Here is a 17,009-nt window from a genome sequence, read left to right as displayed (position 1 = left end):
GAAATAGGGCCAAACACAACAAAGCATAAGGTTTAGTTAGACTCCCTGTAGCCATTGCTCTCATCATATAGAAAACCATGAAGTGATAATTCTTCCGTATGCATTGTGGGCGTGCATGTGTTTGCCCACGTGAAGTCACACTGTTCACCTACTTTTGTGGCGAGGATTAACTTATCTCAGTAACCAGCAGGCGCTTTGTCTTCTGTAACTCCACAAGTGCGATTATTTCTCATTGTGTAACAGTGTAATCTGTGCCGATAAAGCCTTTTCCTTAATACAGACTCTAATAAAGTTCTCAGAGAGGCTGAAAACAGATTTATTTGAATATTCAAAAAGGCTAATTTGAATTTGAAATGTAAGGATCTTTTTTACAGGAAGAGCGATAACCTTTCTGACTCTGAAGTTCTTGCAGTGTAACCTTAATATAACTCACTCTGGTTACTAAACAATTGAAAGATTGGGAAGGCCAGGTTGTGCAGGACTCTTTCCTGAGAGAACACCTGAAACAAACAAGGCAAATGAGATTTATAACAACATTCTGAACACATTATAATATGCTGGCACGAACATACCCAGGTGCTGCACATAATGTAGATACTGACAGATTTTTCCCATAGTAACACAACGCATGATATCATAGGACTTGACACATGCAAAGCGTGAGCCCGGCTCCTGCACAGAGAGCTCATTAACTCTACCCTCCTAATGGATTCACGATGTCTTCATTTCCTGTTTGCCACCTAGTGTGTCCCTGGACCAGACAACTGTATGTCTATCTAAAGCCTATTCAAACATAAGAGGCTGTTTCATTAAAAGTAATGTACATCAGAAAGATAAAACAAGGGAGTGTTGGACAGCTACATGGCCATGCTGTGTTTGCACCACCAATCTGCATTTCTATTTCAGGTAGATCAGACAGAAGTGTAAAAATCTGGATGGGAGAAAGACTCTTAATAGGTTTTAAAATCATGTAGGCTTAAGGTGTGGCAAATCATGAATAATTGGTAGGAATCGGTCCAGGAAATTGTTTTAATTGTACTGCAGATGACAGGTGACAAAGCTTGCTCCTATGTTTGGTGAAGAATTCCTGGTACAACTGTCATCAGTTGAAGTGTGGCGAGCTTTGTTTTGTCCGTGTTGTCACTATTAAATGTCCATGAGCCTTTTTTAAATGCATAGATACTGTCTCTCGGGATGATGTGCTTGTTTTTTTCAAATAGTTTTTTGAGTTTGTGGGTTACACTGCTTTGATAATCACAGCTAGAGCTTTAATGATTTATTCTAGTTATCACCAAACTTTGGACCTCATTTATTTTTATATCCATTGTTTGTTGTTGTTGTTGTTGTTGTTGTGGTTGTTGCGTGTTTATTGTTTCCCGATCTCTATATTTGCTGATATTTTTGTATCCATCAATCTAAGTAATTTAATATAGGTGTTATAGTTTATTAAGAAACCTACAAAAATGGTATTAAGTTCAATATATTTGTTTATGTAATAACACTTTTTGTATAGAAATGAAATATATGGCATATTACTTGAGTATGCGCTAGGTCAGACAGTGTTAAGGTTAGCCAGTGTGACCGTTAAATAAATAGTCTCATATTTGTAGAAAATAACTTCCTCTCTTTTTGTTGAGCATTGAACGATAAAGAAAAGAAAAGGCATCAAAACATGACCTGTAAAACATCAGATTATTAAATCAACTGTTTGTCACCTGTAGTCACTTCACTGACAGGCTTTACTGACTGGTTAACTCAGCATTTGACTAGATTTTGTTTTGAAGCTGACGGGACATAAAGATGAGTGACAAGTGTCGGGAGTGTGAACTTGTTCAGCTGAGTGGCAGTAGGACGGTATTAACAGCAGACTGTGTTGACTGGAGGCAAACTTTGAGTCAACACCGACATTGTTGTGTATCTTTAGTAAAGCAGTGCCACATAAAAGTACATAAGCATTTGATGAACTTGTTTAATCGTCTTCATGTGAAAATGACACTTGACAAGAGAGGCTTTATCGTGTTGGAAACATAACAGCCGGAGTAGGAAGCATGAGATGCTTGTGCTCATCCTTAAATCAGAAGCAACTGTGCAAATATGCCTTCAGGGTCCCAGTTGTTACTCTGTCCCAATGTAGACACTGGTAACCATAGCAAAAGTATCTACTTTCATTCAAAGGGGATTCAAATGAGTATCACGCACAAAGCAAATGAATTAACCGCCCGATCTTTGCTCCACTTTGAGGGAATCTTTAAAGGTCTGATGAGTAAAGAGGGAAAGAAAGACTAAACCTTCAGTTGCAGTGCAGTCTTTTTGTTGCGCATGAATATTATCACACAATTTCGGGGATGAATGCACACAGAATATTTGAGCATCTTCATTGTTTTGCACTCTTCCTGTAAAATCCACAAACATGATTTGTCAGACAGATGGAAGATGGTTTGGCCACTGCTTTGTTCTCTCACACTTTACTGACTGGCTGATGAGCTGTTTTGGATTTTAGCTGTCAGAGTTTTGCCTCCACAAACCCACTCGTGCGTGCAACACACAGAGGTGAATGTGAATACCAAAAGCTGAGCAGCACCTCATTTTCAGTCGTTCCATGGCAGCCGCTTCGTCCCCAGAGCCCTCTGGCTCTAACCCTCATGGCAGCCCATTGAGACACCTCGTCCCATCCCCCCTCTCAAGCACTTAGTCTCCATGGCAATGTTTGAGTTTTTTTCTTTTTACCAAGGGAGTTGTTACATTAGCAGAACTCTATAAAGCTGCTGTTCTCAGTGTATTTAGCTGAGCACTAAGTGGTATTTGTGTAGGCCAGTCAAATATGATTAGAAAGAAGGTACCTTGAAGAGCTCACAATAATCACAAATTAAAATGTTCAGTGAAAAAATGTCATGCTGTGTTGGAACGGACCAGATTAGCTCTTCTAAAAAAGTTATTGAAAATTGTGTCTCTGCTTTTCTCTTTTGCAGTCACCGGTTTGGAGACGGTTATCGGCCTATATGGGGAAACACTGGAAATCCCGTGCAACAATGTAGCACTGAATTCAGAGGACATCCGGATCACTAAATGGAAATATGTAAGTCACAACGGAGGTCAATAGATTCAAAATGGTGGCGTCTGTCTGACACCCACTTATCATGTCTGAACCACGCCCAGTCTGAGAGCACATGCAGTGCATTAGACATAGCATCTGTCTCTTCATAATAAAGTGAATGAATCGGGCATGAAAAGAAAACACTGTGTTTTTCATTTGAAATGGATGCCAGTGCCATATGTGACAGATATGTAACAAGTGCACTCTGCTTTTTTCTCCAGGACAAAGGAGAGGGACTTTCAGGAGACCTACTGGTCAAGCTGAAAAACCAGAATTTCTCAATCAGCACCACTGATGAATATGAGGGCCGTGTAAGCATGGCTGCAAACAGGAGCCTGCTTCTTTCTGCTGCCAAGCTGAGTGACCAACGCACTTTCACCTGCATGGTGGTGGCTGATATGGACATTTCCGAATATCCAGTTAATGTAGTGATCCACAGTGAGTCTTGAATAACTTTATATTTTTAGATTTCTTTGGTTAAGGTGTTACATAACTGACTGCAGCATACAAGTCACCCACATTAACTCTCCACATTTTTTTATGAATTACAGAGACACCGGAAGGCCTGGAGATTTCTGACAAAGCAGAGGAACTAGAAATTGGCAAACTTACGAAGGTGGGTTTTTAATGATAAACTTTGCTTATACATACATTATTTTAGGCAGCAGCCCATCAGGGGAAATCCCTCACTTGAGCAAAGGTATCTTGAGGCATAGCTGAAGCCGTGTTACTACAGTAATGAGTTCTTTGAAGTGATTCTCATGAATTAGTGAAGAGCCGAATCCCCCTTACTGCAATTAAAATACCCAAAGGATATGAGTGGCTTTAGAAGAGCTCTGGGCATTTCATGGTCTATTGCGTAGAAAACGACTAAGTCCTCAAATGCCGGAAGGGTGCTAGAAAAGCTAACTTGCTCAGATGTTTAGTCATTTAAAGAGATGCAGATTTATTTGACATGCATTAAACAGTTATTGCTTTTCAATATGTGTGTCTTCATGTGTGGGTCTTTGCTACAATTTAAAGGATTGTTGTTTTTTTGTTCCTTAGCTTGGAAAATGTGTTGCAAAGGACTCCAATCCGGCGGCAAATATCATATGGCTAAAAAACAAGAAACCTCTGTTGGCTGATGGAAAAGGTGTGTATTCTTCATTCTGTTGGATGATTATAAAAAGCAACAAAACATCTCTTTTGAGTTTGAGTTGACATTTAAAAAATATTACATGCGCAGATGTATTTATTCTCTGACTGAAACAGTTACTGTACATTGTTATTTAGTGATCAAGTGCTGCACTTGCCAAGTTCGAATGCAGTGTTTTGGTCAATACATGATTGTTTCCTTGTTAGAGTTTTCAGACAAAGTTGTTTGTTTTCTGTCTAGGGATTTCCATCCAGGCCTCTGTACTGGTAGACCCTGATACTGGCCTTTCAACCACCTCCTCCGTACTTGAGTACTCGGCGCAGAAGGAAGACACGGATGCTGTGTTCACATGCAGTACTGAGCACACTCTGGCCGCAGATATGGAATCCTCTCCAGCAACCTTCAGTATCACCTGTGAGTCCCCGAGCCACGCTAACAACCCACCCTGAAAACAGGACAAGCTGCTATTAAACAAAATCCTTCTGAGAGTTGGATGAGAACAGCAATACCATTCTCAGTAATGTCAGCACAGTAAAGATGAAGCTACAGTCAGTTAATTAGCTTTTAGGGTAAAGATTAGGGACAGGGGAAAACAGCTACACTGGCATGTCCATTATTTTTTTAAATACATTGAATAAAAACGTGTTGACTTTTGGTGATTGGCTATAGATTTGCTAGGAGTTGAATTGTTTAACTTTTAACATTTTTTTAAAACTCTTTTCACCAGCCTGGATGTTTCCAGGCCTTTTGCTGAGCTAAGCTGTCTATTGCAATATAATTATATTTAATGGAGAAGATATTGGTGGTATCGATCTCCTCCCATCTACAATTTTTTTATAATTATATTTGTGAAATAAATACTACTAAGACAACAGAAATATGGCACATGCATCTCATGCTTGTCCACCCTGGGTATTTAGGCGGACATCCAATTGCTGATGCAGGTTAGACATTTCCAATTCTATTTCCAGTTTAAAAAAAAGAGATTTTTAGCCAGTGGGTTGTGACTGAATGCGGTCCAATTTAGCAGAAACATGAAAGAGACAAACATTTAAAGAATTATTGGTAGTATCTGCTTTTTCTTTCTCCTTTTAACTTTTGACAAGGGTAACAGTGGTTTTATGTTCAATTCAATTATTTAATGGGGTATTTTTCCTTTGACTGTGATGTGATTTAGTTATATTTTTATTTTATTTTTTTAGTAAAAGATAACAAAAGCCTGACTATTTAATTTAAGTCATGTTTTCAAACATCAGACAGTGTCTTGCTGGGCTGTTAAGGACTACATGAGCAGCATCTCCTGACCCACAAGCTCTTTACAAAGACCAATAAAGAGTTTTTTTCGGGAAACAGGCTGTTACTTTTCAGTTAATATATTAACATTTTCTACGTCATTCTTTCCTTCTACAACAAAGAAGAAAAACACCAACGATAACTTTCAGGGTGACAGATAGAACATTAAATAGCTTAGAAGTGTGAAAAATACCAAAACCTGCATTAAATATTCATGCTACCTGCTAATTGCAGTCTTTAAATCAAAATGTATCACGCCGTGACACTTTCTCACAAGAAATATGAACAGTTTTGCCTCTGTTGAAGCAGAAAGTTACAGCTCTCTGTAGTGTGATGACACAGTCTGTCTCTGAAGTCCTTGTTGGAGGATTATGCTCATTAGGTCGCCCTCAAACCTCACATACATCCCCTCTTTGACTTTTTATCTCCTATTTTCTGCCCAGACTCCACAGAGAACATCGTCCTTCAGGTCACTGATCAGGCTTCTCTGGTAGAAGGAGGCAGTATGACCCTGAAGTGTGTGGCCGACGGGAACCCAGCTCCTACCGCCTATAACTTCCATCTTAAGGTACAGATGCTCGTCAATATCTCATTGAGATGTTCAAAAATTTCTTCCATTCATGCTTAATGTGTTTTGTTTTTCATTGAGGCTAATCTCTAGCCCTTTTTTGGTTGTATGTCTTTGAAGGGAGAGATGGTGAAAGTGGAAAACGCAGATTCTTACACCATCACTAATGTCACTCGCAACACCACCGGTGAATACAAATGCTCTCTCGTTGATGACCCAACAATGGAAGCATCTAAGGACATCACAGTGAACTGTAAGGGACCTAAACATGTTGCATTATGCAAATTGGACCCAAGCCAGCATGATTGTCAGCACATTTCCCTTTTCTGCATGTCCTTTACTTTATAGCTATATTTATTGCTAGATGAAACAAAGTCCTATTGTTTTTTACGAGTCTACCTGTTTTGTTTGGTGAAGTAAAGTGTGTTTCAAAGACACTGCCTCTAATAAGCTGGATCTGTGGGGCATTGAGCCAAGTGCAGGGTTGTGTGGTTAACGACAGGAATGTTTCAACCCTTGTCAGCCCTCTGAACCATCTATTCACAACCCTCTCCTCTCTTGTTAGACCTAGACATCAATTTAAGCCCCTCTGGAAATATCGTCAAGAGTGCCGGTGAAGCATTGCATCCAAATCTCCAGATTGATTCCTCCGGAGACACAAAGGTCTCCTGGACAAAGGTAAAAGCAATCTTTTATACAACAAAGCCTGAAGAGTAGGAAAGGTTTGTGTTTGTTATTGAGTGTCTATCCTTTTCATTTTATACAGGACGATGTTAAATTGGAGAAAGAGCCCAAGTTTGCCAAGCTGACTTTCGCTGACTCTGGCCTCTATGAGTGTGAGGTAACGCTTGGGCTCCTCAACCAAAAAGCTTTTATTGAGCTGACTGTTGAAGGTAAGAACTCAGCAATTTTTAGGATATATTATTATTAGCTTGTTGTTGAGAGTTAGATTAGAGAAAATGCATACCACTTTTGCATCTACAGATAGCAGCAGATTATATTCTCTTAGCTTATATACTGAAAAAGGGGCTAAAGCAAGCCTTGGTTTGGCTCTGGTAACATAATCAGCCTAAAAACATTGATCCTGTATGTTTAAGCGTACTTAAAAAAGTGTAATTATTAAACTGAGGTACTGCTTGGCACATTTTGTTACTTTTGGACATATCCACTCTAGCGTATTCCCTCTTCCCATTCCTTATGCTAAACTAAGCAAACCAACTGTTGGCCATAGCCTCTAACCTACCATACAGAAATGAGGGTAGTATCGATCATCTCATCCAGGAAAGCAATAAAGCATATTTAACCAAAATGTCAAACTATGCCTCAAGTGAACTCCTCATCAGACAACTCTGTGTCTGTGCTTGAATGAAATGCAACCATTCACGCCACACGTGCACTCATTCAGATGTATCTGAAGGGTTACATCCTGTTACAGGTGCTCCGGTAATCACAAAGCTGATCAAGGTGCGTGGCGAAGACGGCACACATGAAGAACTGATTTGTGAGGTTGAAGGCTCTCCAAAGCCAACTGTTTCATGGAGCATCAATGGGACCCTGGTATGTACACACACACACACACACACACACACACACACACACACACACACACACACACACACACACACACACACACACACACACACACACACACACACACACACACACACACACACACACACACACACACACACACACACACACACAATTTATAAACCACAAAAATGTCCTGAATGACAAATTATTTTTTTAAGAGATCATTCAGCTGGCTTTAAATGTTTTTGTCAGTCACTCTTTGAATGCTGAATCAATACTGGTCCAATTTCAGACTAAAGATATCCATGTTCTGAAATTGGACCTCCTGTACAGTACCTTCAGCAGTTAGGAAGCAGCATCTAATTATTGTTTCTAAAGTAGTTCAGGCCTATTGTAGATGATTTCTATTTGCAGCATGCAATATGTGGCTTCATCTGGATATACACAATGGTTGTGATTAGTGAAAGTGTTATGTAGGTGTTTGCTACATCACACAACTTCTCAAATAAATAACTTGTCTTTCACTGAAATCTACTAATGGCTCCTTAAGCCGTGAATATAAACCACTGAGTGGCTCATATGGTTGTTTCAATATAATTGCATTTTCTTCAAAACCAACCTATGAATAACACCAGCAGAGATGCGACTTTGTTTAAGCTTCCCCCTTATGGTAAAAGATCTGAAGTTTTTCAGTGTCTCAGTCCTGAGACAGTTCATGCTTTGCCATGCCACTGCGTGAGTTTCCCTCCCTGTTGTGTGCATAGCAGTTTGCAGTGTGAGTATTTTCCCCGGCTACCACACTTATCTAGTCCACACATTTCTATACGGGTGTGCTCAGTGTTTCGAAAGAGAACATTTCTTTATTTTCTCTGAGGCAGAAACACAGTATTTTGCTACAGACTGTCACAAAGAGAATAGCTTTAAATGGACTTTTTTTCCCTCTTTTGTCTCTGCGGTGTACCTGTGAACACTGATAGCAGAACTACTCAATGAAGTATTTTAAATTCCATGTGAATCTAAGGGTGTGTGTAGGATGGTTACACTATTTTTCAACTCTTATAGTCAATGTCTAACCTTCAAACTTAAACCTGTGTGTCATAACGAATCATCTCAGGTGCACAGCACCCTGTACTAAAGGACAAAACATAGAAACTACAATTCAGTCTAGTTTATGTTTTTGTTCTCTCATCCCATCCTAATTCACAAAAGATAACAATGAAAAGGAATGAACACAGGCTCATTAATTGCCGAAAGTGCCACATCCTTCTGTACTGTAAATGTAGAAGACGTGAAAAGGGGTGTTGGCAGTTTGTCTTTGTGTCTGGGGTTTTCCCCTGAGACTCAAGTGTCTATATCCAAGAGGCACACATGCTGTGTCTTTGTCATGGAAAGGCTGAGTCACATATCCAACCAACGTCGCCCCCTAGTGGTACAGAATAAAACAGTCCTTACATGCCATGACGTGTTAAGATTCCAACTTTTATACAAATACTAATGTGTTTTTTCCCTTACCATTCAGATTGATGAGACTGCCTCTGACAATGGAAAGATAGCACAAAAGATCAAAGTGGTGCCTACTGCAAATCTGACTGTCTCTTGTATGGTGTCCAATGAACTTGGCATGGCTAGCAAAACTATAAATGTGTCATCCAGTAAGTACAACGTGGTGGGACAGTCCACTCGCCTCTCTCCACTTTTTGTTCTGAACTAACTCAGTGATCTGCCTTTTTTAGATGTTTTCTAAAACTCACTCTTCCTGTCTGCATGTTGACTTTACATAATGTTGAAATGCTTTAACTACTTTAATCCAGCAGGTATGTACATTACAGCTGAGTACACGGGTATAATTTAATTCCCATTTTGTTGTACTGACAAAGCTTTCTGATATAATTACTTCAAGTTAACTAAAACACCATTTAAGTCCATACCAGTGGAACTAGGAGGTTCATTTTAAGAAGAAAACACATACATTTCTACACAATACATCATGTAGAAATGAGCATTTCATTTTCTTCTTGAGTAAAGTCACTTCATCACTGTAACAATCTTATTGATGCATGCACTTACCACTTTCTACACACTGTTTTCTCAAAGCCTGCAGTGTTAGAATCATTTTTTGGCTGTCTCTTGCTTACTCATTCCTGCGTGTTTGAGATAGCATTTCACTTCTCTTTTCCCTCTTCACTACGTGATGTGTGTGTTGGGATGCTGGACTTTATCTGTTCCCTCTCTGGAACTGCGGTATTTGCATGCAAAGTAGAATAGAAGTAGAGTGGTTCAACTTTCCTGGACTTCAAGTTTGCTTCCTTTTTTTACATTTTGATTTGCAGTTAATTTTATTTCATATCTGATTTCAGTAATTGAGGAGGTGAGAATGGATAAAAAAGGTAAGTTGTAGCGTTCTTCTTGCTTGTGAGAATCGGTGGGAGGGGGGTAAGATAAAGACCATGGGGAAATAAAATGTTGCACAATGGAAGATAAAATATTTTTAACTTCACCTTAGACTCTAAAACTGGAAAATCATCTTTGGACACTTTTTGGGTCATTAATAAAACACACAGATGAAGGAATAAGAGGAGTGGAGCTACCAGCATCCTGACTAAATGTCAACAATGTCCATAATCCCGTTGAAATTAATCACTAACTAAGAGTGTGTGTCATTAACATTTAAGTCAGTGAGTCATCACCATATGCAGTGCGGATGTGTCCATTCATCAAGGCATTTATTGCATATAATGATTTTTCTCTTCCCTGTATAAGTAGGCAGTCAGGCTGGAGTTTCATACTGAGTGAATGTTTCTCCCAGATCTCTCATGCTCCTGTTTTGTCTTCCAGCTCAATCAGATGATAATGACCAAACCAAGTTGGTGGTTGGAGTTGTTGTCGCCCTCCTTGTCGCCACTTTAGTTTTAGGCCTGGCCTATTGGGTCTACATGAAGAAATCCAAGTAAGTAGTCAACATTGACCTTTCAACAAAAAGATAATGCTGTAACGTAATGATCCTAGCTTTGATAAAGGTGCATGATTATTTTATTTAGGTGCAAATATCCTTTTACAAATGATAGTTGGTATATTTTTGCAGATAAAGTTAAAGATGCATACATTTGAGATGCATTATTGAGCAGAAAACAATTAAGTTAATATGGATATTTGTATGAAATAAACAGATATAGATTGCCCCTTTATGTTACTCTTCTGCACCAAGTTCCCCACCAATAATTCCCACCAATTACAGAATGAGAACACAGCACACTATACATGTTTGTTTGTTTACATCTGTTCCTTGAACTGAATTAATGAAAAACAATTAACCGCAGTTAATCTGGGGCTTTTTAAAGCCCACTTGGGGTCTTGGGCACAGTTGTCTGTGTTACTCACTTAGTAATCAACCATGCATTTGCCAAATTAAGGGATTTAGCTCTTGATTGATCATGAACTTGTAGCTTGCTAATGTAAGTATTTTTTGGCAGAACTGGAATGTGCGCAGCTTTCACTAAGTGCTAGTGGACATAAGACATTATTCTGTCTGTGAAATCCACACACAATAATATAGTGTTTGTGTTTCTGGCAAAGCATGTCAGGTAACAATGTTTTATGATAAACAGGCAAGGAAGCTGGAAGACTGGTGAAAAGGAGAACGGGTCTTCTGAGGAAGAGAAAAAACTGGAGGAGAAAGTGGAGGAGAACAGCCAAAAAGCTGAGGTTTAAAAGAAACGGCAACCATCCGGTGGGAATGTGAAAGGTAGAAACATATTTCCATTATTTTCCCAGAATAATGAATAAATAAATAATGAAAAAAGACAAACATGGCCGCTCTTGTTTCAATAAAAAAAAATGTAATCTGTTTTTCGTTTTAGTGAGAACGTGGAACTTTTGCACATTTCTCCTCACCTCTTTCTTCTGGGGAAAAAAACAACGACTGTACATTGGGATGAAGACGATTTGGATTTGGTTTCAGGGAGCATTTTACTTAAAAAACATATCCAACCCCCCCATCCACCTGAGCTCCTCAAACCTTCACCCCTCCTAGCCTAAAAAAAGATGAATGGATACTGTATGTGATATACATAACTTGTCTGCACTACTGATACATGTGTAAACTTGTCTACTCTTAGGATTCATGTTTGTTAGAATGGAATTTGGGAAAAAAATGTTTGGGTTTTGTTAGTTGATGCAAGTAGAATTACTACTAGCCCAGTTGCCTTTGCTGTCAGGATGGGTAGGCCGGAATTAATCTGAATCGTTGGCCTTTGGAGACATAGCAGGGACAAAGAGACACCACCGCCATTGCTTCTTAGCTTCACGCCATCATAGTCAAAACACTTCTGCCTTCAACATCACTGTAGTATATATGTTTATTTGTGCATTGATTTCAGTTTGTTCATTCAGGTATAAAAAATGTTGAAATAGAGAGAGAGTTCCCGAAAGAGCTTTGGGTATATTGTTATACTCTGCATTAGTTATAGATGGTAATATGATTTACATGTTGGAAGTAAGCAATGTGCCACAGAGTTCTTTGGCATCACCTGATTTGTTGGTTTGGGTTTTTGATTGTGTGCAAAGTAACCAGGAAAGAAACAAAAGAAACTCAGCTAATTTCTGCCTGTTTCTTTTTTCATTCAACATAACCACTGCATACCACAAGCAGGTAGATTATTGACAGAATGTACAGCATAACTCGCCTCATATAACTGGCTATAATTTGACTGTACAGATTGTTTTACATAAAGCCATTGTTTGTTTTCCTGCAAGAACAAGTCCTTGAGCCTGTAGCAAGGAAATTATCTTTTAGTTTAAAGTGGATTCACATGTGTGTGCTTCATCAGTGTTGAAGTACAATTGTAGCTATGGGATCATTTTGTAATGGAGCACACAAAGAGGACAAGGTGTTTGTGTCAAAGTAGCCGCCATTATATGTTTGCCTTCTTTTGAAAATCTACCTGTAATTGCTTCAGTTTGTCATGTGCACTCATGTTTTCATGTCAGATTTGTGTAGAATACAATGGAATATGCGCCGCTGTACATGTCACTAACTTGGTCCCTTTAGGAGCATTTACTGAATTTGAAACTGTATCAAACCCAGGATGTAATTGTGAAGTATGTGAATTTCTTTTCTTTTTGCTATTTATATTGTACAAGATGAAATTTCCTGGTAAGCAAATTCAATAATTGTCACATAACTCATAACTTGGATTGAAACGTTGTTAAATTGCTTGCAGACTTTACAAAAATGTAATTAAGTTGTGATCAGTAGGTTGCCCAGGGTCTGCTTGAATGATCATCTCAGACCTCCAAGCAGCTGTTTATAGCCTACCATGTGTACAACCATCAAATTGGAAGAATGACCAAAGAAAGTGAACATTGCCATGGAAGTATTGTAAATACCTGATGTTTGTTTTTGTACTTTTGTTTAAAATAAAGTGTACATTTGAAAAATTATGTCCACTGAATATTAATTATGATGTTACATTTTCATGCTTTGAAATAAAGAGCAACACAAAATGTTTTCCCCTTGTATACGTGCTACATGTATTTGAAAAGGACAACATATAATGACTGTACATGACAGAGCAGAATAAGAGTGTCCTTACAGTATGTAGAATTAGTAATGTATTCTGAAGTATAAGACTATCTTGGTGATAAACTATTGACTAGAATCAATATTGCCGTTAGGAGAAAAGTTTTCTGCATGAGAGTTCAAAAATACACCACAAAAAAAAAGTAAATTCACAAGCTACCTGTAGTATACAAAGTCATTAAAACATGCTGCACCTTTAACAGCTTTGATAAACAAATCAATACATCAATAATTGCAAGAAAAACATGTCATTTATATTATACTAAAATGTTCCAGTTTGGATAAGAAGAACTTTTACTTTTGGTACTTCAAGTATATTTTGACGCCAATACTTTTTTTGCACTTTTACTTGAGTAACAATTGGATTGCTTTTTCTTGCAACAGAGTAATCCTACACTCTGGTACCTGCACTTGTGTGTGATCATATCAGATTCAAAACCATTCATAATCCCCTTCACTATTAACCTGTAGTGGAAAGTACATTTACTCACATGTGAATTAGGCTACATTATAGATAGTTGTTCTTTCTTTCCTTCTTTTGTCCCTGTACTCCACCACATTTCAGAGGGCAATATTATTCTTTCAACTCCACTAAATTCATTGTTATGTCAAACCACGACAATCTTAGGAATCTTTTTTGGTTCTCTCCTGGTCTCTCTGCAGGGGTTTTAACAAGTTGCCATAGTGGACAACATCGTGGAAACCATAAAATCCACTGACTGAAGCAGCCAGCAGGAATGTTAGATCTGATTGATTCTGCATTTAATGCCATTAAGGCTTACAAAAGCAAAGACACCATGACTTCAACTGCAAACATATATACCTTTTTCACACAATGTAAGAACATGTTATTTGTCAGATAATCACATTTACTGCAAGGCCAAACAGCAATGTTGCCAGCTGGATCAGCCACATGACTGTGTGGCTGTGATATCTCTGTGTAGAATTACTAGTTAACTTTAACCAGCTTCTACTCTAGCAAATACCTGATGCCCATCTCCAAATAAAATGTACACTAAGAAATCTAAGCAAGGACCTCTCATCAGATGATCTCAACAAAATGAGCTCTTGCTGCCATCCTGTGGTCATAGGATATATTGTAAGGACAGTGTAGGGATCAAGGAAATACTGTATGTAGGTTTTCTTATACTTGAAAACAGATAAATAATCACTAATGAACATCACAGATGTATAGGGTTGTTATACGAACACATAGAGGTTAGGGATTCACCATTAAAGCATGTTCCTTTGCCATGACATTTTTTATCAGGGTTATCATTACAGTCTAACAACTCATGTTAAAGATGTGGCAGAAATATGAAGTAGCTGGGTTAAAAAACGAGTTTAGGAAATGGTACATGACTTCTACAGAGGAAAACAGGCTTGAAATGTAACACTTTAAAGGAAAGAGAGAACATACAAAAATATCCGATATATTTGTGAAAAATGGTAAACTGATGCAAATTCTAATTCCTGTACTCTGTTTGCATGTGAAATAGAAAGGAACGCTAAAAAAGGATTACATACAATATTAAAATATCTGTTGTAGCTTTTTTTAAATAATACAGACGGTATTGTTTATGTTTAAGTGGGTATATATATATATATATATATATATATATATATTTCAAGAAAGAAAATATGATCTCATTCACTAGTATTACTTGTATTTCGTAATAATCGCTACATGATTAACTTGGGATGATGTCCCAGTTAAACAGTATTACACCCATGACCACTGTGGCTTTAAGAAGTATGTCGTCGGTTGGTCAAACAAAACAAAAAGGATGCATATCAACAGAGAATCAACTGATCACATTTCTTAGGAACAATGACTAGACAAAGGCTTCAATAAAAACTCTTGGGTGACCATGATTACCTTCTGTCAGAGAAGACTAATTTAGTGAGGCCCAAGGAGTGCACTTTTTTCTTATTTTGTATAACTTTGTATTATCTATTTACTCTTTCCTGAGTGTTGTTGTGCTTTCTTTGTTTCTATTTATCAAGGGACTATGACAATCAGCTTAAAGCTGAAAAAAAGTCACTGTGCATTAAATGTTGATATTTGGGTTTTAAACTGTTTATGGTCCCTTAGAAAAAACATTAACCAATTCTACTGTTGATGGAAACCAAAACCTTTTTTAGATGTAGATCTAGCTAAACTGTTCAAGACTAAGGCCTACCCCTTTACTTTACAGCCTGATCTGAATATTATGTGTATACTGAAATATTAGCAGCTCCATTTTTTTGTTGTTGTCATTTTATTGACAAAATCCATGTCATCATTTGTTAACTCTGAAGTCCTAAACAGCCTGTTGGAAATGTCATTACCTGCAGTCATTATCATGCCCTCATGTTTCCAAATTACAGACGGGGATACAACTGTTGATACCCTTCCGTTAAAATAAGAAAAACTCACAATGGTCACTGAAATAACTTAAAACTGACAAAAGTAATAATAAATAAAAATGTATTGAAAAATAACGAATGAAAATCAGACATTGCTTTTGAATTGTGGTTCAACGGAATCATTTTTAAAAAACAAAATAATGAAACTGGCCTGGACAAAAATGATGGTACTCTTAAGTTAATATTTTGTTGCCCAACCTTTTGGGTCAATCACTGCAATCAAGCGATTTTTGTAACTCTCAATGAGACTTCTGCACCTGTCAACAGGTATTTTGGCCCACTCCATTAACAAACTGCTCCAGCTGTCTCAGGTTTGAAGGGTGCCTTCTCCAGACTGCATGTTTCAGCTCCTTCCACAGATGTTCAATAGGGTTTAGATCAGGGCTCATAGAAGGCCACTTCAGAATAGTCCAACGTTTTGTTTTTGAGCCATTCTTGGGCATTTTTAGCTGTGTGTTTTGGGTCATTATCCTGTTGGAGGACCCGTGACCTGCAACTAAGACCAAGCTTTCTGACACTGGGCAGCACATTTAGCCCTAGAATGCCTTGATGGTCTTGAGATTTCACGAGATTCTGCAGAGATTCAACACACCCTGTGCCAGATGCAGCAAAGTAGCCCCAGAACATAACCGAGCCTCCTCCATGTTTCACAATAGGTATAGTGTTCTTTTCTTTGTATGTTTAATTTTTGCATCTGTAAACATAGAGCTGATATAACTTGCCAAAAAGTTCCAGTTTTGTCTTATCGGTCCAAAGGAAATTCTCCCAGAAGCTTTGTTGCTTGTCAACATGCATTGTGGCAAATTCCAGTCTCGCTTTTTTATGATTTACTTTCAACAGCGGTGTCCTCCTCGGTCATCTTCCGTTAAGTCCACTTTGGCTCAAACAGCTGTGGATGGTGCGATCTGACACTGACGTACCTTGACCTTGGAGTTCACCTCTAATCTCTTTGGAAGTTGTTCGGGGTTCTTTGGTTACCATTCGTATTATCAGTCTCTTCAATTTGTCATCCATTTTCCTGTTGCGGCCAGGTCCAGGGAGGTTGGCTACAGTCCCATGGACCTTAAACTTCTGAATAATATGTGCAACTGTAGTCAAAGGGACACCAAGCTGCTTGGAAATGGTCCGATAGCCTTTACCTTTAACATGCTTGTCTATAATTTTCTTTCTAATATCCTGAGACAACTCTCTCCTTAGCTTTCTGTGCTCCATGTTCAGTGTGGTACACACCATGATACTAAACAGCACAGTGACTACTTTTAACCCTTTAAAAAGGCAGACTGACTGATTACAAGTCTGAAGACACCTGTGATGCTAATTACAGGACAAACCTTAGTTTAACATGACCCTGTGGTCCAATTATTTTCAGTCTTTTCTAGCGGTACCATCATTTTTG

At 38.3% G+C, this 17,009-nt stretch overlaps 1 protein-coding gene across 2 annotated transcripts in view; it reads left to right on the top strand.

Annotated features, from left to right (window-relative positions):
• LOC134880542 (CD166 antigen homolog) overlaps window positions 1–13,065 on the top strand; it is a 31,318-nt gene extending 18,253 nt beyond the window's left edge. The window contains exons 2-16 of one of the 2 annotated variants that reach the window (XM_063907505.1): window positions 2,970–3,076; window positions 3,316–3,532; window positions 3,646–3,710; window positions 4,142–4,229; window positions 4,473–4,646; window positions 5,969–6,093; window positions 6,214–6,346; window positions 6,659–6,771; window positions 6,860–6,986; window positions 7,529–7,650; window positions 9,146–9,278; window positions 9,984–10,013; window positions 10,462–10,573; window positions 11,232–11,368; window positions 11,484–13,065. In XM_063907505.1, coding sequence (XP_063763575.1) covers window positions 2,970–3,076; window positions 3,316–3,532; window positions 3,646–3,710; window positions 4,142–4,229; window positions 4,473–4,646; window positions 5,969–6,093; window positions 6,214–6,346; window positions 6,659–6,771; window positions 6,860–6,986; window positions 7,529–7,650; window positions 9,146–9,278; window positions 9,984–10,013; window positions 10,462–10,573; window positions 11,232–11,334 — 1,649 coding nt within the window. In that variant the 3' untranslated portion in view covers window positions 11,335–11,368; window positions 11,484–13,065. The remainder of the gene's footprint in view (window positions 1–2,969; window positions 3,077–3,315; window positions 3,533–3,645; window positions 3,711–4,141; window positions 4,230–4,472; window positions 4,647–5,968; window positions 6,094–6,213; window positions 6,347–6,658; window positions 6,772–6,859; window positions 6,987–7,528; window positions 7,651–9,145; window positions 9,279–9,983; window positions 10,014–10,461; window positions 10,574–11,231; window positions 11,369–11,483) is intronic. The other variant, XM_063907507.1, reaches the window with a different exon arrangement.
• Window positions 13,066–17,009: the final 3,944 nt, after the last annotated feature.

Source organism: Eleginops maclovinus, chromosome 18, assembly GCF_036324505.1.
Source record: "Eleginops maclovinus isolate JMC-PN-2008 ecotype Puerto Natales chromosome 18, JC_Emac_rtc_rv5, whole genome shotgun sequence".
In the NCBI taxonomy this organism is placed as follows: Eukaryota; Metazoa; Chordata; class Actinopteri; order Perciformes; family Eleginopidae; genus Eleginops; species Eleginops maclovinus.
This window is presented reverse-complemented; position numbering and strand designations above follow the sequence as displayed.